Genomic DNA, 23,017 nt, shown 5'->3' on the forward strand with positions numbered 1-23,017 from the left:
AATGTTCGACCGATCGTTCCTATGGCAGCTATATGATACAGTGGTCCGATGTTGATTAAAACTAATAAGAATAAATAAACCTTATGCACTCAAAGATGTCTCCATCTATGCGTTACACATTTCACGACTAAATTATAATACCCTCTGCAAGGGTAAACAGATAATCTATGCTCCACTCGAAGTAACATAAACTTGATTGATTCAGAATTTTGTTTTGGATGTGGCTTACATGTTTTCTGTAATTGAGGGGATCGGAGCCCTCATATATTTATGTATTATAACAACCAGAATCTATTAAAAACAAATTTGCTAACATTTTGAATGTTTAACTTAAACAAGGAACTGACTTGCTGCTGTACAACTTGACTAGAATTTTATTTACATTATTATATATTAGTTATAAAGCTTAATTAATTTTACACTTTGTTTGTTATTGCAAAATTATAAAAAGGCACAGCCTGAGTGCTACGCATAAAATCGAATACAGCTCAAGTTTGTTCAAAATTCGTACAGTCCGCTTACTCAGATCGATGTATATCTTATAAATACAAATATTTGACCTAGCTTTTACCACTTGTTTTAACAAAATTGACTCATAACTATATAACGATAAGCAGATAACGATAAGCAGCCACTTGTTTCAGCTGATTAACTCCATAGACTACATATGATTGCCAATCCAAATACTACTATGACTGTCAATTTTGGACTGACTGCAGCATTACAACGATCCGGTGATTGTTCTGTCCAATGAAAATTATTACCATAGGGGGTTTTATCTAATTGCTTGGTAATATAGCTGACAATAATTGGATCAAGCTGGCGCTGGCGCGTAAATATCTTGAAGAGCGGCATCGGCGAGATGCTAGAGTAGCCGCAAAGGATGGCCATAAGTTTGGGTTGGGCATAGACCAGTTTGTAGGTGACACTTATGTTCATCAACTCGGTAATATATTCCAAATTGAAAAGACCGTTCGCAGTTGCGTCATCCCATGGAAATGAAATGGTCTCCTTAACGGTCAGAGGTCGTTTATCAACCGTGTTGACGTACTCCAATTGCAGTTCCAATCCATGATCCACCGTTGCCGGCACGGAGACATTTAAGCATTTCATAACATCCACATTCGGCACTCTGACTGCCTCGAACCAGTAGCCCGCCAGCTGTAAATAAGAGAGAGAGCATTAAATTAAAGAGAGCATTAACAGCATGCCAACAGTTGCTGTTAGAGGCCAAACTTACAGCTGTTAAATTGAGTCGCTGTGAACTAACAGTTTCACAACTAAAGTCATCTGGCAGCTGAGATTGAGCACAATCCGTCCAGATGAGTGCCGATAGCAGCAGAGCAAATATTTTGCTTTCCATTCGAGGATCTGCGTTCTTCCGCACCTGTTTAGTGACTGAATAATGTGTCAACCCGGGCAATTGATATTGTTATGCTTATCAGTTACCTACATATATACATATATGTATACACTTTGGTAGTTCAGTTATAATTGACGACTGACCGGCAGCACTGATATGGGCACTAAAAGCTAAATATGTCTAAGCCATTGACCAAAATACTATGTTATCATAGTCTTATCAATTTAAAGACGTTTAATAAGACTACAACTATTTCAAAGATGTAGAATAGTTGAGTGAACCAATGCCAATGGCCTAACGGGTAAATAGGGTATATTGCCTAATGCAAACGTATGTATCTGGTAGAAGGAGACATTTGCTACCCCAGTACAACAACATAGACATAGTCGATCTAGACATGTACGTGTTTCTGTCCAAACATCCCTCTAAGTAGAGACTTAAAATGAATTAATTAGCACGACGAAATGCCCACACAGAACAAGTTTGTTTATATAGAGTATTGTATGGAAACTCTCGTATGGTATGCACAAATCCAGAATATGTCATTCCAATCTCACAAAAATTGGAGAAAAAAAAGCATTCTTGGAGCTATAGCCTTGAGTTTTTGTATTTGCCTACGTTTGTTGCCATTGTAATACATTGAATACTTTATGAAGATCAGACAAAAAACACCGAATTCAATCACGAAATCATTTCCCTTAGTATGGGTCTAAGGGTACAGCACTCCCGACAATTAAGAGTAAAGTAAGAGTCAACTTGTTTCTTACCGGTCTTTGAGTAAATGGTAGCTTTCGTTTTCCCACATTATATTACACATTATATTTATCTGAGTTACCTTAAAAATCCACCAATAGGAAACATACTTAGCTATCGGTGAAGGACATCTCCAATAAGATGAAAACACAGAAGATTAAACATCCTTGTAGACATGTGGCTTACAGTGTTGCAGAAATGTTAGAAGAATAGTAAAGCTCATGATTGCTGGGTTTCTCTGCTATCAAATCTTCGGTCCTACAAGAAAACAAGCCTCATTATGCTTAAACTGATGGATTTTGCATGTCGAGTTCGCTGGTTAAATATGCAGCTATTCAAAATGCTAAAGCAAAAATGTTAAAACTTTGAGCATACCATAAAAAAAAAAAAAAGGACTTGCCAAAAAAAAATTGAAGAGAGTAAAGAGTAAAGCAGGCAGCGCAAACATGCGAAACTATTAAAAACATGTCTTTGTCCTTGGCTTTGGCTGCATATAATGAAATTCCATTGCCCCCTGCCCCTCAATGCCCCTACATTGCGCCCTCGATATCAATCTAGGTGAAATATTAACAAGCAAGTCGCAGTCTGAAGTTGCACGATGGAAGGCCGATGTCGTCGACGACGGCAGCTCATAAAAATTCCTGGCAACAGAGGTTGCCGATTCTTCCGACTCTTGCACTCAGAAAGCGGAATGAAAAGAATGGGGAAAATGAGACTGAGAGCTATGCTTAAAGCGCTCAACAGACGCGGAAACAATAGACTTGAGTTAACTTAAATTGATTTCCAGACGCGACAGCGTTTAGGGAAATACACCCATACTACCAAAACCCCCTCGGGCCAGCACCCACCATCCAGGCAAAAGAGAAGAAAAAACTCAGACTGCAGAAGTTTTTAGCTTCTGAACCTTGATTGCAAGTTATTTGAAATTTTGTGAAAATTTCTGGAATAAAACAAGTAAAAGTACGCTAAGCAAGAAGCTTACACTTGGAAATACCCTGTAGACAGTTCTAAAGTACAAGTGAATAGATTTTAATACAACTTTGAACAACTCTTAACCGATCCTTATACAAATTTTGGATTACATAGGAGATATGCTTTGAAGACGAATGCTTAAAAAAATAATATATTTTTTCTATTCAAGACTTAAAACAATAGATTGATACAAATTTAAAACTTTCGAACAGCCGAAGAATAGGTGCATTTTATCGTAAAATTAAATAAGCTTTTGATACCAATTAAGAGAAAGTGTACCTTATAGCAACAGACCTATATACTTTTTATTCCATATCAATCGAGTTTACCACAAGGTTTCTTCTAAATAGTCCTTCTGTATCTAAATCTCCGTCATCCCTTAAATTTTTATCCAATTTTATCACACATTTTACCAAGGTTCTTTATATACACAAAATTCTACAGTCTTCTAATCTTCTTCATCTTATAAAGTTGCATCCAATTTTATTTTATTTTTTTATACTTTCTATTAGGTTTATTATAAACACAGTATATTTCCGTCTTCAAATCTCCTTCAGCATAATCGTCTGTATCTGGTATTATCGTACTCCTTTCCATATAAGAAACAACCTTTCTTATAAACACAATAACCTGAAGTCTGCCTATACTCTCTTTTTATGCATTTACCCAACTCCAGCGTGCATCATTTGCCTATTTTACAATAACAGGGTATTTAAGACAGACAGCTGAGTTCCTTGGTGGCTCCCTTTATAAAGCTGCACTTGAAAATTTTGAGTGTGCACGCGAAATTTTTGTTGCAATTTTCCGGCGCATTGTTTGGCTCTGGAAGGAAGGTGACGGGCAAGTGACAAGCGTCACGATAGCATTTCTTCAACTGAAGTTGCTTTCTGTGCAGTTGCTCAATTGGCTACAGATTTTGTTACTTTCATCGCGTTGCATATTGAAATTGCCACTTAATGTATGACACTCAATGAACGCAGATGAGACATTCTGAATGTGAATAATTCTTGTTGTTGCCACAGTTTGTTCATGTTGTGACCATTCGCAGCAGTGGCAGCTGACAGTTTTGTGAATCAATGTCCATTAGCCAAACGAATGGATTGAATGCAATTGGTTTAAATAACGTCAAATGTCCCTGTGGAAGTTAAGTAACCAAAATATAAAAATGTTGTAGCTGTCAATTTGATTGACAAAATGTGATAGATGCATTAACAATAAATTTTAAAGTCCGGACAGCAATCGAATTATAGTATTAATATTTATATGCCTTTTTTTATTTTTATCATGAATAAGAGTTTTATTCCCTGTATGTTCGACAAATCCAACACATATTTATTGAGCAACACTTTTCAACACTGACTTACCAAACCCATGCGCAGCTCTCAAAAATTTCCACTATCTCTTTTCAGTATTGGCCACTTTATAATCTACGGGAAGATACTTTCTATCAATTGGCATAATTGCTGTTCGTTGAAGCTCCATTAAGATAACTTACTATCTTAACTTAACTCGATAGCTATCAGCGATCTTCACAAACAATGCCGATGTATATTAGACTTGCATGCGTTAAAAGCTGTTGAGAATTATAAATAAGAAAAATGCGAAAGCTCTTCGAGCATCGTTAGCGCTCAGACAGCGCATAAAGGAACCAAAAAGTCTCGTTGATTGTTTAACTTTCACCTTGTCGCAGAGTTAAGAGCACATTTCATTAGGTGCTCGCCCAAGTTCGACCAAAGCCGACTGTACTTTCCATTACAATGAAAATGCAACAATGAGAACGCGAACAGGTTGGCGGGTATGTGGGGGCTGCACTTGAAGTCATTCCGCTCTGGCCATGAAGCCGAGGGCAAGCGCAAACTTTTTAAGTGAATTTTTGATTAGATCTGGGCAAAGTTTTTGTCGCTAGCGACAAACAAACGGACACGAATGCATTCCGCCAGAGTTGCCACACTGGCTCAACTTAAAGTCGCCCAGTTAGTTGTGCGCTTTGTAATTTGCGCAAAAGTCTATTTATTTGCGCAAAGGATAATAATAAAATATGCGCTGCAGTTAGTAGTAGAGCACAAAGTTGCCGGCACAACCGGACACCGGCCAACTGGACCAGGGCACAATTACGAGGCTCAGACTGAGGCTCAGACACTGTACCTGTTTTAACCGAAACTTTTCGCGAACAGTTCACAGTTTCCAGCGAAAAGTTACCCTCTTCCGCACAGCCTCAATGTAAGTTCAAGTTTTGCGCGAAAAGTTAATAAAATTATTTGCCACAGACGTTGATAAATATGACACTGAAGTCCTTTGCAATAACAAATAAATATAGTGCAATACAAAATGGCGTCTGCTGAAGCTAACTGTGTAAATAATATGGCAGCAGAGGGCTGATACTTCGGGAAATTATTTACCCAAGTTTTATTGCATTTTCTCTGGGTGTGTATGCGTCTGTGAGTTGCTCACATAAAGTGATTGCAGTTTGTTTGCGAGTTGAGTGAGGTTAAGGAAAAAGTATCTTATTTATAGGACTCAATGCTGCCATGGTTAGGTCTCTATTTGTATTAAAAAGGGATTTTTCAGCATTCAAAAAAGTCATAATCGCAATGTTTTTACTGATTAAACTTAATACCTTTTATATATACTAGATAATAAAATATCATTGAAAAAGCAGTTTGAAACCAATAAACAAAAAATTCTCAATTTTTCGCCTATTTTCCACAATAATGGGTGGAATATCCAAAATCACGGAAATTCGTTAAAATATAGTTCTTATGTAGATCTTTGAAGATACGTTTAAAGCCGACTAGAAGCCAAAGCTTAAAGCTTCACGCTTGCAACCTTTGACTAATTTCCGACAAGCGTGAAACAAGCTCAAGACTTCGCCCATTTAATCTTTCAGCCATATATATATTCCAAGAGTGTTTATTTTCAAAAAGTATGAAACACGAATCAGATGATTGTCAATGATCTTTAAAAAACACTTTGAGACCGAACGAATGATAAACAAAAAAGTGATATTGATCATCAATCAGTCAATCAGTCAGTCAGCACAAACCATTTTATATATATGTATATAGAGTCATCTCTATATACTTGCTGGAAGCAAAGGGCTGAGTAAAATGTAAAGTATGTATTATAAAGGCGTTTCATTTATTTATTCACTGCAGGCAACAAAATGTGTCTAAATCATATTATTAAATGTCAGCTTTCTAGGGACCATGTTCTTGCTTATCTGTAAATATATTCTGTTAATGATAATGCAAAAGTCCCTAGCCCAATTTCACGAAAATCAAGACCCAATTTTTGGAACAATTCCTATATCTTGGACCCCATCTAAACTGTGAATGTGCGCCCCCTCGCATTTCACTCACGCTGTGAACCACACATAAAGAAGTAATCGAAATTCGCTATTAAAGCAAAATAAAAAGCAAAACTTGAAGATTGCACCCCTATACCATTTACCACTGAAGGGTGCTCGGTTAGTTGTACGTTTTTTTTTCTCTCTTTTTTTTTAACCAGATGCATTTGATGTGTGTAGTTATTATTCATTGTCGTGCTTCAGCAAATATCAAATAAAGTTGTGTGCTTTGCTTCTGGGGTTTTTACTTGCGATTCATTTTTTTCTCTATTTTTTTTCTACATATATGGTACACACACTTCTTGATTTTTTGCACATACATATGAGCGGGATGTATGTTTTTTTAGTTGCAACCCCTTAGCAAGTTTTTGGTTTGAAGTAGCATTTTTTTTAATCGAAACATTTGTTGCGTGAAATTGTCCTTTGATTTGTTTATTTTTCAGCAATATGTTCGAATTTAATTTTGTGTGCCTGAAGTTCTGTTGGAATATCCAAGGACTTCGCCTGAACCTTGAACTTTCTGCTGAACGTGTGACATTGTGAGTGCAAGTCATTAGCTGCTCATTAATCATAATTAAAAATGAGCTGGCAAAATATTAATGTATTCAAAGTGCTGGCATACAGCTAAGGCTCACAAAGGCTGCCGAATTTCATCGATTTGCCGGCAGGGCAAACTTTTTGCGACAAAACAGTTGACAATAAATCTCAATTTTGAGCAAATTAGGCGACGATATGGCCAAAAACCAGGCAAACTCTGAAAAGATGAAGATGAAGCTAACTGATATACGATATGCCCGCTAACCGGCCACAACCCTAGCAGGTAACAGGTAAACTGTTTGCAGGGGGGTTTCGGGAGGTGGTTGACTGGCATGTCAGCCACATATCAAACGCAGCTATAACTCAACTCTGCAGTCACAAAGCTGGCCATTCCGGAGGAGCGCTCTACACTGACATTTGCTCAATTTATCGTTATTTCTGGAAAAGAAACAAAAAAAAACATAGAAACAACACAAAAAATCAATTTTTGCCTATGATAAAACTCGCAGCGAATTGGACCACAGGCCACAAGAAAAAGAAAACAAATATCAGGCAGCAACTATCTTAGAGCTGACATTCTTTCAATACTCTTACAGACTCTTTTGGTATGCTCTTGAATATTTAAAAAAGTTCTTAATCTAAAGGTCCAGACCAAGGGTAAATATAGTATGAAAATATGAGAAAGTTATCTGGATATATTCTGTAAAATGTATGTAATAGGTGAAAGAAAACAGTTGTGAGAAATCTACTTATTATAAGTTCATGTTTGCCAGTTTTTCCTTCCATCCGTCTGTCCAAGAGTATCTTCTTTAGAAACCAAAAGAGCTTCAAATTTGGAACATATTCAGCTTATTTGCCAAAAGATAATCAAATGTATTTAAAATTTCTCTAGCTTACGTGTAAGCTTCTGAAATCGAGAAGTATAGGTAATTAAAATTAATTATTGAAGATTATAAGAATTCTGAAGAGCTGGAAACGTAAAATTTGTAACTCTTTGGGCTTACATGTAGTAAACACAGATCCAGAGTTGTTCCCTTCTGCTAGAAATAATCACGTTTCAGTATAAAATATAATTATAAACACAAAATTTACAGAGAATGAAATTTCGTTTTAAAACAGCTTTATACAAATAGTAGCTACAATGATCTATTCAAATTTCTTTCAAGTAGAAGGCTAGACACTCAACCTAATTAATATATATAAAATAAAATTGAAATTCCAATACGTTACACGCTTCAGCGACAAATGTGTATAGCCTTGACGAGAGTATCAAAAAATGTACTTGGAAGCTGGCAAATCGAACTGTTCCCGTTTGCAGAGAGCTGTTGGAGCATTTATGTGATTTATGCCTTGGAAACTGTTTTTGAAATGTGGCTCAGATGGCTAGAGCCAACGCCAAAGCCTAGACCATGTTCGTGAGCTTCGGATTGGTTTCGACTTGCGGCGAAGTCGTAGTCAACGGTGCGACGAAGCTGGCCAAAAGTCAAGAGAGCGCCAAACGCAAAACTGTCCAAGTATACAAATTGGCCGGGCATGAGTTATTGATGATGCAGGCCATGAAATGAACGACCGCTGGGACGTTGCGTCTGCTGCCCTTCTATCCACTGGCTAACTGACTGGCTGACTTTTGGCAGTGCCACGTAACAAATGTCTGACCATTTCAACTAAATGTTCCAAAGAAAACTTCACAGAGCCCCGAATGAGTGAGCCGCCCCTAGTAAATTGGCTAATTGCGCAAAGAGCCTTTGCATGTGCGTTCATTTCTGCAACCAGATTATCTGAAATGAATGCAAAGCTTGTGAACATATAGGCCTTTTTGAAAACCTTCTATTTGCCATCTTATACACTTGCATGCTTTCCTCATTCCAGGAACACTTTTTCTTTTGTGAATTCCTCTTTGTGCGCCATTCTTAAACGATTTCTTGCTGGTCTCACTTACTCTCCCCACTTTGTGCCACGTCCTGAAATGTTTTGGCTGCTATAACATGAACTAAGCAATCACTTAATTATATTCAAACTGTATACAAATTATGAAAATTAATACATTTTAATATGCATTGCTTTAAATTAAATGTATACAAATCAAGACTTATTTGCTTAACAGTTTCTTTCATGTGACAAGCCCCCAAAAAGTTTAGTCCAAAAGCATTGACCTAATTAAAACGTACTAAGACATCCACAATATATATATAGTCGGCTTATTAGAATACATTCCAGAGAACGCATCAAATATGCAAAGCACCGGGCAGAGCCACTCGCCCAAATACTGAGAGATCATAACTCATGTCAGGCCTCACAAACGAATATATAGTTATGAACCAGGCTCCTATCACAGCGACCAAATCATGTAATTTAATGTCGTGCTAATTTCACCCAACCCAAAAACCATTTCAGGTGAAAGTCGTGACATTTTTGTGGTCACACTCCCCGCCAGCCACTGGGCAACCACCCTGAAAGCCGACACAAGCTGTGGCTCATTTCTTGCTCATTTCCGTCAAGTGTTGGCCAAGAAACACGAACTATTTACAAATGACCAGACATTTAAGCAAAATGCTTCCGGCCTGGTCAAGCTAAATGCCTGAAAATTATGCTGCCTCAACATGAAATGGCACAAAGGGAAAGAACTGACTCAGTCAATTCTCGTGACGAAGTTTGAATGGCCTTTCTGAGCGATTAGGTGGTAAAAGGAAAACAGAAACGGAATCAACGACCATGCCTAAAATTTCAATATATTATATATATAATGAACTGAAAAAAATAACTTTGAAATATCTTATAAATAATATTTTAAAATATTTATTTAAAAAATATTTGCTTTTCCACAAAAATACTGATTTTATTATAAAATATATTAATTTTGTGTAATATATATAGGTTATTGCCTAACTTACTTTTGAGCCTTGAATTGTAATATAGATCAGACCGGGATCAACATTGACTCAACAAAACTTGTTTAACACTTTTTTAAACTCTTGTGGACTTGTTGAGTTTCAGTTAAAATTCTAATCAAATCTGGAGTATTTCAGAAATACTATTAATTATATAATTGTTCCTTAGATCAACGATTAGCTCCTTTAAACTAAAGGAACTCGATCCTAGAACTATATAGTTACTGGCTATTACTACATTAGATTTATTTAAATGTATATGTGTATGTGTGAGCTTATTGTCTAACTTATATAAATATAATACATATGTAACACAAATTAAAAGCACACGTAACAACCTTTCCAAGCCTAACCTCAGAGGATACTGATGTGCTAAGGAACGGACCTCCACATTATATCATTGTATAACACACGACATAGTCACAGTACCCCATCAAGATGTTGTCCAAAGAAACTGTGAGTTATGTAAACATGCAGGATATGCTTGGAAGACTACGAATGCGACCCGCAGCACGCGTTGGTGTCACCGTGTCAATTGGCCTGAACTGGCTTCGGCTGTGTTGGCCCGACCCAAGTTGGCAGGCGCTTAATTAAGTTACAGGCCAGGACGATACAATTTCACAAATATCCGTGCAAGGCGACACCGGCAATCAGCGGACGTCGCCGCGACGTAACCAAACAAATGTTAAATGCTAAAACTGGCCCATGAGTTCATAAATTGTCGCCGTGGCGCACCCTGTGCGCATACCCCATGCCCCCTGCTGGCGTTAAAAGCCAAAATGAATGGTCAATATATGGAAACATAAATAATTTTTAGGGGTTTGTATTTGCCCATTTCTTTTGCGTGTTTGACCAACATTTCCCGTCGCGTTGTTTGCTTTCAATTAACCAAAACTGACCCAGCTCCTGGTCGGGGGCTACAGCACCGGACTCTACTATATATTGGTTATGAGCATGAGCCAAAGCATGAAACGGGCTAATTGAGTGCTGCTTGTCACATGAGACGGCAAACAGTATGATTTAGATGTCAAACAACTGCATTATGATGATTTCTGATGGAAAATTAATATAACAACATTCAGAATTACAGTGAGAAATAATTAAATGAATGAAATAAAAAATATATACATACAAAATATATAATTGAAATAGTAAGAAATAATACAATTAAAAAATAATTAAAAATCTTGTTCTTTCCATAGAAACAGCTAGATAAAGAGAAAGAGAGAGAGAGAGAGAGAGAGAGAGAGAGAGAGAAAGAGCGTTGATCAGCTAGCTTTAAAGGCGACTAAAACCTTTAAGAAGATCGCACAAAGAAGAATTATAAAAGCTTTTACTCTATGAAGAGGGAGAGAGAAAGAGGAAGAGTGACCGTGCCGGAGAAAGAGAGACTAGGAGAGGGAGAGAAAAAGAGGGAGTGAGAGGGGAAAACTATTTACAAAATATTAAAAATCTTTTTCTCTTCTGAAAAAAAAGAGAGAGAGAGAGACCTAGCATTAAAGGTAACTAAAACCAAAGAGGGCGAGAGTGCAAAAGACTGGGAGAGGGAGAGAGAGCGAGAGCGAAAGGGAAAGATATCTTTATGCAACATTGCATATGTTAGAGAGGAAATAGTCAAATAACTCGAGAATATAACCTAATTAAAGCATAATATTAAGTTGAACGTCATCAAATACATTCTCGGAAACTCCAGTAAAAAAACATGACGAAAGAAAACTGTTGACCCATTGCCTAAATATTTAAGCTTATCGCATAAGCCCAATTATCGTTTACCATTAAAGCTGAGTTCTATTGTCTGTCATCTTATAATTCCCAACTCGTTAGCCAATCACGCGTCACAGCGTCAATATCCCACTCAGAGAATTATCCATCGCCGCCAGCACTTCCGCTTGTCGGCTAGCAGTGGGCACAGGAGTTGGCCCACCCACACTTGGCCGGCGTGCTTGGCCAGCTGCCACACTTGGCTTTGACTGGTCGTATAATAATCTTGATTTTGTGGTCAATTGAATTCTTAACTTCTCGAGCTCAAGAACACAACAAGGCCCCAAACGGAAACTCGACAGATACGAGTATCTCGAGGGCGTGCACACGGATGACAGTGCAAAGTTGGCTCTGTCGAGGGGAGGTAGGAAATATCGAGGAAGTGGATGTGGGGCGCCAATTGTGGTGCTCAACAGCTCACAGCGAAATGACTGACCAGAAAATGTGTTGCCTATTTGCTATTGGCCATTGATTTCGGAGAATTGTTAAGCGAGTGCGGCCAGCAAAATGGTCAAAATCAGGATACAAAAAAAATAATTTGCCATACAATAGACGGGCCACTTGTTTACAGGGGGAGGGGCTGTGCGCGGGGCGAAGGATACGTAACCAATAAGTATTAGCCAATTTTATGCTTTATGCTCTTTATGAGCCGAAACTCATACTTGTGCTGCTTGTAGCTGCTGCTTCACTGAGCCTGATTACAATCCGGACGCCTCAACCGAAACCGGAAAAAGTATTTACCCACAACAATTTCACAAAAACATTTCGTTAGCACTTGCTTCTCCTTGTTATTGTTGTTGTTGTTGTTGTTGTTGATGTAGTTGTTACTGCTGTTTTGTTAGTTATGTGTAAGAACATCTTTATGGGTAATTAAAACTTTTGACCATTTTGGTATCGATTTGATTTTGGCTATACCCTGTACACACCATAAAAATTGGAAAACGGCATGACTAGGTTGTAGTAATGTCTGCCACAAAAATATGGAGACCTTTCTCATACTATCTTATACTTCATGCTATATTCTTGATATTATATATATAACAGCTTTCTATTTGATCCCAGTGTCTATACAAATAAGCAAAGTCGAAGTTGAATATCGCTTTGTGATGAGTGCTGTAAAACGAGCAATGCTGCTGCTATCGATACTTTCTACAGACGATAGTCACAAGGAGCGATAACATACATACAAAACTCGATAATTGCTTACAGAACCTTCGTCAAGTTGTCATCAAATAGTACATATATTCAAATTAATTGAAAATTAAAATTACAATTTTAGTTGAATTAAATTGAATACAGGGTATCGGCCAATCGATTGCTCTAGATACACACGTAGAACATTATTACTTGCTTTGTTTTGTCTTGTTTGGCGCTCGACTCCAATTTATTGCACTTCAATAATACAATTTTTTCGGGCTCTCCCCCTGTATACCCTGCATCGCTCCGAAACTATTTTCGAATAGTTTGGGGCACGTTCGTGTGTGTGCAAGCAGCATTATTGAAATGGGAAACCCGTTGCGCCGTAGTGTCTACAGTTTTCCAGTTTTGCATTCCATTTGCGAAAATTATTTCGGGCTGGGAATGTTTGCCTGTTACTTTTCTGCAACTCCAATCGAAATTGCAATTATTTGCGGTTTCTTTAACATTGCAAATACTTGTACATATATCTTTGTCTGTAACTTCTCGAGTTTGTTTCCGCTATGTTACGATAGAAAGGATACTTGGACTGAATTTATTGCTTGCATTATTTTAGATAAGTAAAAGCTAAGTAGAAAATCAAAGAAACTCAGGAGTGGTAACTTATACCTTTAATTGGTATAGTTAAAAAACAAATTAAAAACGCAACTAGTAAATCGTTTAATTAGGCGAAACAAGGATGTGATAGCCATCAAACGATTTTGACAAATAAGAAAAGAAATGAATGTTTAAGAATGCGAAACAAAGAAGAATTGAAAAAACAAAAAGTTAATGTGCCAGACTTACGAGCAGACAGTAAAACGTTTAAGAATGCGAACCAAAAACGAAATCAGAAATCAAATTATTTCAAGAGAAAAATAGAGAGAGTAATAAAGAGATGTATTTGTCTGGCTGAGCATATAAAAATACAGGACAAAAATAAACACACGCAGTCCAAAAAATAAAGTTGGTAAACAAAGATTTCGTATATAACTTAGCCTATAAAAAAGTAAGAAATAAAATATTATTCTGTTGTCAAAAATACGTTATCATTTATAATAGCTATTTATATACATATAAATAATATTCTTAGACACAGTTCAAAATTGACTATTTGCCTTTAAGGAAACCAACCTCTATCACAATGCGAAGGGACTATGCACAATAACTTTACAATTGCAACATTGGGGTTTGCTGGTTATGTGGCAACCCTTTGTGTGGGAATCTAATTTTTGGGATCTTAAAGCCTACACACCTGGGCGTGGCACTGGGCGCCCCATTGTGATGCCGAAAAGCAGCTTTGCTGCATTATCTACTCCCAAATTCTAACTGCAAAGCCTTAACACAAATTTTCAAGTATTAGCGAGTCCCCCTTTCCTTTCCGACTGCGCCCAACGGGCAACTTCCGCTTGTTTGCTGGGGAGCTTAAAACTACGGCCTATCAGACACACACGCACGCTGGCACACTCGCACTCAACACACACACACACTTACGCACACATCAGGCAAGACAAATTGCGCTTTGGTAGACTCCACTTAATGGGGCTCTACATATTTTCCTTCGCCTGAAGGCAACTTCAGGGCAATGCGAACAAAGTGAAAGAAAAATCCATATTTTATTTTGATTATTTTCCGGTGTCTGTCGGCAGGTGTCGATTTCTTACGCCTGTATGCGTTGTTCTGTGGGTGAAATTAAATTTAGCCCCACACACACACCCACACACACACAAAGATTGACGCCTTTTCTTTCAACGTCAATCAATTTCGCTCGTCAGACAAAAACAAGCCCACAAAAATGTCCCAAGTAATGGGAAAAATTATTGAATTTGTCAACGACTGCCGCAGGGCATCCAACAACAAAAACGCATACAAGAGTGCTCGAGAAATTAATCTAGCCCTACTAGGAAATACCCTGTGACCAGACTCGCCTACAACCTTATGGAAACTAATGTGATTAATAACTTTTGTGATTATTATAGAATCATTTGGAGATGTGGAACAAAAGTGCATTCTAATAAATAAGTAAAGAGGCGGAAGCTTACCAACCAAATCTGTTGTCCTTAGTTCTTTAGATCGTTAAGAAATGCTGAAAAACGAGCGATTTAAAATCGATATTTATCGATTTTTAACAAATTTAATATCATAATCGAGAATCAGTAGCTTTTACAATCTTAGAAATATGCCTGAAAAAGCAATTCCTTTAAAATTGATTACCAAAAATAGAAATTATTCAGCAAATATGTTAGCCCACCTTTTTAACTTATACATGCTCGAAAAAACAAGCGCTTCAACATCGATACTTATCGATTTTCAAAAATGTAAACGAAAATGAACATATTGTTCCCAGCTTTTCAAATGTTAAAGATATGCTCGAAAAAAGAACAAAATTGATAATATGAACAAAGTTATCTGCTATTCACCATATATGATCAAAATATATATTTATTCAACTTCATTATGCCCGTTTCATCCATTTTACAGGGTATTAAACATTTTTTTAGCTATGGCTTAAAGCCGCGCACAGCTTTAAGCTGAAGATTTATGCGACTTCGCATAGGTGTCAGACAAACAAAATTATGTTTGAAAACGATTTTGTACCTTGGCAGTCATACATCATCAGGCCCGATGTTGGCTAAGGGGGCGGGCGTTGGGGGTTGGCAACCCTCTAAAGTGTAACAACCCTCAACGTTAACAAATTTGTTTGCGACGTTTTTAAATTTCCCAAACGCACACATACTGTAAATATACTGGGGAGCTAATGTAAATTGTGTGTGTGCGTGTGTATTTCGGGCGGGTGGTGTGCTCAGAACAAGAGGGGAGGGGGCACACCTTATTTAGTCAAGCTAACCTAACGTTGCCCGAACCAAGTGATTTGTTGACAAAGAAATTTTTTAATAATTCAGAAGCCAGGAAAAACATATATATACAAGAAAAAAACTCTCATTCAACATAAATGATGATGTAATTTTCGCAAAAATTGAAAAAATCTTCAAGCGTAAGCGTTAGAGGGGTGTGCGGGAGAACGTGGAGTAGTCACATAAAATATGTTGCAACAATCTGTTGGCGTGTGTTGCCACTGACGATGATGAATGTTGCACGCATGCGTTGCACTGATTTTACTGACAATCTTGTCACAACCCGCTGCGACTCCAACTTGAGCGCGTTTCTTCTGCAAAGCCCCCCAAGGCCCCTGCCAGAACGCTTCAGAAATGGAGTTTGGCAGTAGGCTAATCTATGCAGTTGGCTGAAGACTTGAGGTGCCAGCGTTGCCACCTAGGCAGCTTGCCGACAGAGACCTCGGTTGAGTTTAAGAGTGTTGCCACCTTCCAAGATAGCAGCAATATCTGTTGCTCTTTCTTATATACCCTTTGCAGGGGGTATTTTAAGAAGAGGTTAAAGCGTAGAACGAGACTTATCCGACCCCATTAAGTACATATTATGTATATGTTGTATATATTCTAAATCAGCATTAACAGCCGAGTTGATATAGTCATGTACGTCTGTCAGTATATCTGTTTATATGCCAACTCAGTTTAGCTTTAAAACTTTTCATTTATTAGTCTTACTATGCTCCTCATAAATAGGCCAAATCCTATTAACATCGGACAAAATGAGGTTCTTGCTTGAAAAACCTTTTGTTTTTCTAGATATCTTAACCATACTCGGCATTAACTATTTTCCCTGTGCTTCTTAGATACGAGCCAATCATTATGAAAAGGGTGAGTCTGCATGGGTATTAAATCTTCGGCATGCTGAAGATAGCCCTTCTTTCTCGTTTTTAATTAATAATAGAAAATGAATAGAAAAATTTAAAGCTAAAAGCAGAATACAAAAATGTCTAATAACACGGCCGACATAATGGGGGGTATTTCATTTGCCCGTCCGGCCAGCTTGGCCCTTTTAATCTTAATTAACTATATTAAGTGAGAATATTCGATTTTTATATTTATACGCATTAAAAAGAGAAGTAAAGAAAATTACGAAGTACACAATAATCATTTTAAGCTAAATTCAGGTTTATTAAGTAAAGAGGGCAGGGAAATAGTGATAGGAAATCACTGACCCTAGGGGGGTGGAGATTTGTTAGCCTGTTCGGCACATATTGCTCGTCTACTTATAGCTGGACGTAGTCAGTGAGTTCCGGAAGTTAACCTGAAAGCATAGATTTTACTAGGGGGGAGAAAGTTCAGTGAAGAAAAAGTTGTAGTAGCTATTTTAATTTAGGCATAAGACAAAAAAAAAAGGCTGTACATACTTCAGCACTTCTGTAGGAATAAGGGGCGATAATTTCTGGTAGGTCGGGAGGAAGCAGAGCAGAGCAATGAAAGAAAGAATCTATGTCGCCGACAATTGACCTATGTAGGAAGCCAATACCAAGGATTTTTTAGATTTCTAAGGAATTAGCTTTCAGGAATCTCACAACCTTAAAATAATTTGTTATAATTAAAATAGTCTTTAAACGTAATCTTTGTACTATTTTGAGCAAAATTAAGCGAACAGTTCTCAAACAGATCACACATCCTTCGCTCTACCCCATCTCATTTCAAACTGAGTGGAATTCGATTGGAACTCAGCTAAAGCTGACTTTTCTACTGCTTATTGTCACATCATTTCAGGACTTTTTGCTAGCTGATTTTTCTCCACTTTCATTTCGTCCCCGCACACTAAATAAATCTAATGAAGCGCATGATGTCTGACGGTTCTCTAAAGGAGGTCCATAATTCTACCAGGCAAATGGATAGTTCACCGCAAGTTTTCCCCACGCACAAAATGTACCCAATGTCTGTCGTAATGCTCATGGCTCATTAGTTTTCGCCTAATTTGAGTTGCAGGCGGCATGTACTACGTTTGCCTTGGCCTACTAATGGAATTCAATCAATTTTCATTTATTTCGATTACGAAATTCTCACCACCAACGAAACGTAGCTGGCCACTTCATACACCCTCCGAAAACCCCACCACAATACCATTTGGTCTCTGCAAATGGGTACTGAAAAATTTCTTAATTATCCTGACGTGCAGCCTGTGTGGAACAGCAGCAGGAGGATTGTGTCCTCTGGTTGACATGCCCCATCAGCGATTGGGCTGTGCTTTCTCAATGTTCTACGTACAAAGCAAGACAAATGAGCGAACACATAAAATATGTGTGCTTGTATAGAAGATGAAAATGTTCATGCGAGTGCACTTTGAGAAGCGCAAAGAGAGGCCCACGACAGCCCAACAGCTCGAATCATGACGGTCCCATACTTTGAATATTTAAAATTGATTACGACTCTCCATTAAGCTGATAATGATGTTGTTGAAAACAATATGTCTCGAATGTCAATACGACAATGGAAAGAAATAAAGTGAAATGAAATATCCACAAGACTTGCACAAAAAGAAATAAATGTAAGGAAAAAAGGTTTGCAAATGCTGGTAACAGCGCATAATCTGCTTATCATTGGGCTGCACAGACCGCCCTATAGAATGCCCAGAACCAGTAGCCCTCCAGAGCCTCCCACCAACTATCACAAGCAACTCTTTCAAGAAAATGAAAGCACGTCAACAAAGAAGTGAAAATTTGATTTGCATTTTCTTGGGCAAAATGAAAATGAAATTAAATTTTTCCTTTCCTTCTGATTAGTTTCTGTCTCTTTTATTTCTACCCCTTTTTATGCTGCAGCAAAAATATATAAGCCGCAAAATTGCAAAAAAATAAACCAGAATGTTTTGTAACAAAACAAAATCCCTTTTTGTGATTTTCGACCGAAAGTTACCCAACAATGCCGGAAGAAATGATGCCGAACTAAAGGTAATTGGAATCACCTGCCGCAATGCAATGCAAATAATTATGTAACAGATATCAGAAAAGATATGTCACATATATGAATAAGCGACACACACGTTCACTTAAAAATGTCATTTAACAAAAGTCTGAAATTTGTATACTCTTACAGAGATCATTTTGTATTGATGTCTGTCAGTCAATTATCATTAAAGGCAACTAAACGGTCAGACAAAAGCAATATTTTTTTTATTAATATTATTAAAAATATTAAATATAACTTTAAAATATTGGCCAACATTTGTTAAATAGCAATGGCAACTATGGCATTAGAACCCGTACCCTTGACAAATCTTATTAAATTATAACATAATAATAAAATCGATTACAACAAATATCTTGAATGCCGATCAGTGTAAATAGGTCTTCAAAGTAGTAGGGGAATGAATATACATATGTGTGTGCCGGGGCGTATGTTTGCTCTGTTATACTAATCCCTTTTACCTCTTCGGAGCAAAGTCAAAAAAATGTATTTTTAAATATCGCCCCCCTATGCAATTCTCATAGTGAAACATGCAGCTTATATTACGTATACTACCAAGTTGTGTTAACAATATAATAAACTATGATTTTGTGTGTGTGTATATATGCCATTATAATAAATCGTAAATATCATATTTATATATAAAACATATTTATATGTATAAATTTATATCTAAATAGTATATTTATATATAAAAGAGAATATAATTTTAAACGACTGAGACTTTAAATCATATTTTAATAATATAGAGGATCTTGAACTTATTATAAAAGTATATGAAATATATATATACATTACATTTACATAAACATCATGTAAAAATAACCTTGAGCAAAATTTTCAAGTATTTTCTATTATATAAGAAATTGAGAAGTCAGCATTCGTAGAACATTTTTAATTGACTATTGGGTTCAAAATCTGCACGAAACTCTTAAATGTATTTCATTCATATATACAATTAAAGAAAAAAGATACTAATTATTAATTATTAAATTAACTCTAAAGTAAAAATCTACATAAATCTCTTAAATCTGGTACATTTCATTAGTATATACAAGATAATAGTAAATAACCAGCTGAAGTTCTATTGAATGTTACAAAGCATGCTAAGAAATGAATGTATCCGCAGTTATCATCATACAATTGCCAGCGAGTCGGGGCCCTCGCAAGAGGTGGGAAGACCCTCCAACAAATCTGTAAGTTAAATCTGCCTGCCCATTGGCAATATGCTCTGGCTGGGGAACATGTTGCGAGCCGAAAAGTAAGAATTGAACTCAGCGAGACCCGCGCCTCAATTATAATGAGAAAAGCAAACGAATTGGGAATAATTTTCAATTCACTTGTTTCCCACCTACATTCGTGCATGCGTTTCTTCCTTTTTTTCTTGCTTTTTTTTTTTTGCTTTGCAGCGATCTTTAGATATTTATGCGCCCTTTGTTTTCATTATTTATATCGTGTATATACCATATATATTTGTGCATTCATGTGCATCCGAAACAGAGGCTGCCTCAGGGCGCTGGGCTCTTTATTTTTATTCAGGAGTATTTCTTATGTGCATGATAAAGCTGTTAATTTTTTTCAGGTTTGTTTTTGGCTGCCAGCTGGGCGTGGCTTATTTGCAAAGGAGGTTCACATAAGAGTGTAGACTTAAGATATGAAATAAATAAATAACTTAAATGCAACTGCAAAAATGCTCATGAAAGTGAGTCGGCCAATTGGCTGGCATGTTAGACTATATAGATACAAGATCTTATATCTTGTTCAGACATATTTTAGAAACAGTCCGAGACCATTTTCTTTAACCCAGTTTTCGCAACTATTTCAACACAGGTTGAGCTACTTTATCTCTACTACTATATATACTTTTTTTTATATAGGAAGAATCGGTCGAAATGTAGGTTCTTGTATTGCAAAATATTCAGTTTTCCAAGCTCTTTTCATCAAACTCAGTGCTTACGAGCTTCACCTTTCTCAAATATTTGCAAAACTTTAAAGCGTCTACAAGGGTATTAAATCTTCGGCTTGCCGAAGATTTTCTTACTTCTTAGTTTTCTAATCTATCACTAGAAGTTTATATATATAGCCCAATTGAAACAATATTATAATATCTTATTATTTTCTTTACGATAAAATTGTTAAATTCATTTAAACATGAAAAATATAAATTAAAATAATGAGATATTATTTTTATATATATTAATTTAAAATCGTTTTTATATTGATTTTATCATATTATTCATATTGTATATCGAACATCTGCTATATGACTGTAGGAACACTATATCGTGGACATTCCAAAGCTAAATACACTTTCTTATTATGCTTCATTCTCTGTACCCAGAAGAGTGTTAAGAAAAGTGTTCTAATATATTTTAAATAAATAAATTGAAGTCTATAAATAGTTTCTAATTGTGTTGAATCAGTTAAATAATCATGTAAATCATGTAAAATTGTTGTCTTTAAGGTAAGAAAATCTTCCTGAAACTTAAAGGCAGTTAAAGGAGCAGCCACGTGTCTTAGGTTCGGGCCCTGGCGCATCGTTGCGCTTGAGACCGAGTGGAAATTTGTAGAGTGTTCTGTGCGACGATGGCGGGATATTCTTCATGCTCTTAATGCCATCAAATAAGTTGTCCATTTTGGTATCTGGTAGATCCAGTGACGACTCGATAACCGGTTGGGAGTGCGGCTCAAGGATCGGATCTAAGGATTTGCCATTACTGGGAGCAGGGCACAGGGGTTGCTTTGATGCAGGATCCATTAGTGAGGCAGCCCTTGGCACTGCCAAGACCCTGCGGCCCTTGCCAAAGTTGACATTCATCAGGAGATTGTAGCCGCCAGGAGCTGGCTTTGATGCGGAAGCCTCAGAAAACGCATTCTGTCCAAACCTAAAGGCCATTGGCCGCCTGAACTGTGTTGACTTCTCCTTACCCGAGTCCATAGATATGTCAGCTGAAGTCTGTTTCGGCATGTTACGTTTCATGAGAGTTTTCGCAGCGCGCGTGGCCTGGCTGGGTGTGAGCTCTTGGTCGCGGTCCACGAATCGATGTGGCTTCGGTGCTTCCCAAGCCTTGGGCCGCTTGGCCAACCTGACCTGCAGCGGAAAGCTGGCACCTTCCAGCGTATAGCCATTCATAACCGATATGGCCATATCAGCGGATGACTTCAGATCGAAACGCACAAAGGCAATGCCACGAGACAGACCAGTGAATCTGTCCTTGAGCACATTCAAATCCAGGATATTGCCATAACGTCCAAATGTGGCCCTCACCTTCTGCTCGTTGTAGTCTATGGGCAGATTAGCCACATAGACTTTGGCATTCCTAATGTCCATCGAGGAGGGACGGGCCATCGACACCTTCAGGCGCTTGCCGCGCACCTGGCGCCCGTTCAGACACACCTGAGCCAAGTTGGCATTGCCGGCCGCGCTAAAGTTGACAAAGCCATAGCAGTGGCTGGCGCCCGTTTCGGCATCCCGTATGATTTTAACGTGTTTAATATGGCCGAAACTGACGAACAGGGCGTGCAGCTCCCCTTCCAGCATATCGAATGGCAAATAGTTGACCAAAAGATTTGTGATTTCACCCGTTTGATCCTCAGCTGGTGAACTGCTAGCCGTGGCCATGTAATCGGCAAACACCTCATCCTTAATGTTGCTCGTCTTAATGTTGCTCATGGTTTCCACTAAGCGCAAGCTGCATACAAAATCAAAAACCAAAACAAACAACAAACGATTATGCACTTACACAAGGCTCCAGAGGTATCTCAGAAGAAACAGCACTGAGCGCTGCAGGAATCGAAATAAACTTTTATGCATTCTCATTACACTTGACAGCTTTCAAAAACTACAATTAACAACCACGTTATACAGCACTGGCTTCTTAGTTAAATGCCAGTCAATGTCTTGCAAGCTTGAGCTCCTAAGTTATCGATAACTTTGCGTGTTTGCCGTAGTTATCGGTACTTTCTAAATATTCTAAATATCTCACGATTTGTCTGTAAATAATTATGTATATTTTCTATTAATAATTGTAGAAATATTTCATGTCGAAATACCTGAAACGCCTGGAACAATCGTTCTCAATCTGAAGGCTGCAGCAATATGATATATTTATATTTATACTCAAATTGTTAAAGCTAAAGCTACATAAATTGTTAAGGCTTAAACAAATAGTTGAAATTGTTTTGTAGTTTAAGTATCGCTTGTGTTTTTTTTCTCCTATTTTTATTACAAAATTATTTTTTTCTAAGCATTTCATTCTTTTTAAAAACCTAACGATTACCTATCGATAGCTACAAAGCTCTAACAGTAACGGTGCATTTGTGTATTAATAACGTTAGGCATACAACTATCTGTTTAGTGTTAGACAATTTTTGTATATGCGAAATGAGCAAATGTCGTGTTTTCTCTAGT

The 23,017-nt window shown here is 37.4% G+C and overlaps 2 protein-coding genes across 2 annotated transcripts; both read right to left on the reverse strand.

Annotated features, from left to right (window-relative positions):
* Window positions 1–239: 239 nt before the first annotated feature.
* LOC115766143 lies at window positions 240–1,378 on the reverse strand. The gene is made up of 2 exons (XM_030709977.1): window positions 1,241–1,378; window positions 240–1,161 (listed from the first exon to the last, which is right to left on the reverse strand). The coding sequence occupies exons 1-2, from the start codon at window positions 1,361–1,363 to the stop codon at window positions 649–651; spliced, it is 636 nt and encodes a 211-aa protein (XP_030565837.1). The 5' UTR covers window positions 1,364–1,378; the 3' UTR covers window positions 240–648.
* Window positions 1,379–20,870: 19,492 nt separating this feature from the next.
* Window positions 20,871–22,452, reverse strand: LOC115766103 (polyadenylate-binding protein, cytoplasmic and nuclear). The gene is made up of 2 exons (XM_030709923.1): window positions 22,350–22,452; window positions 20,871–22,298 (listed from the first exon to the last, which is right to left on the reverse strand). The coding sequence occupies exons 1-2, from the start codon at window positions 22,424–22,426 to the stop codon at window positions 21,092–21,094; spliced, it is 1,284 nt and encodes a 427-aa protein (XP_030565783.1). The 5' UTR covers window positions 22,427–22,452; the 3' UTR covers window positions 20,871–21,091.
* Window positions 22,453–23,017: the final 565 nt, after the last annotated feature.

Source organism: Drosophila novamexicana, unplaced genomic scaffold (assembly GCF_003285875.2).
Source record: "Drosophila novamexicana strain 15010-1031.04,08,12 unplaced genomic scaffold, DnovRS2.1 tig00001062-arrow-arrow-pilon, whole genome shotgun sequence".
Lineage (NCBI taxonomy): Eukaryota > Metazoa > Arthropoda > Insecta > Diptera > Drosophilidae > Drosophila > Drosophila novamexicana.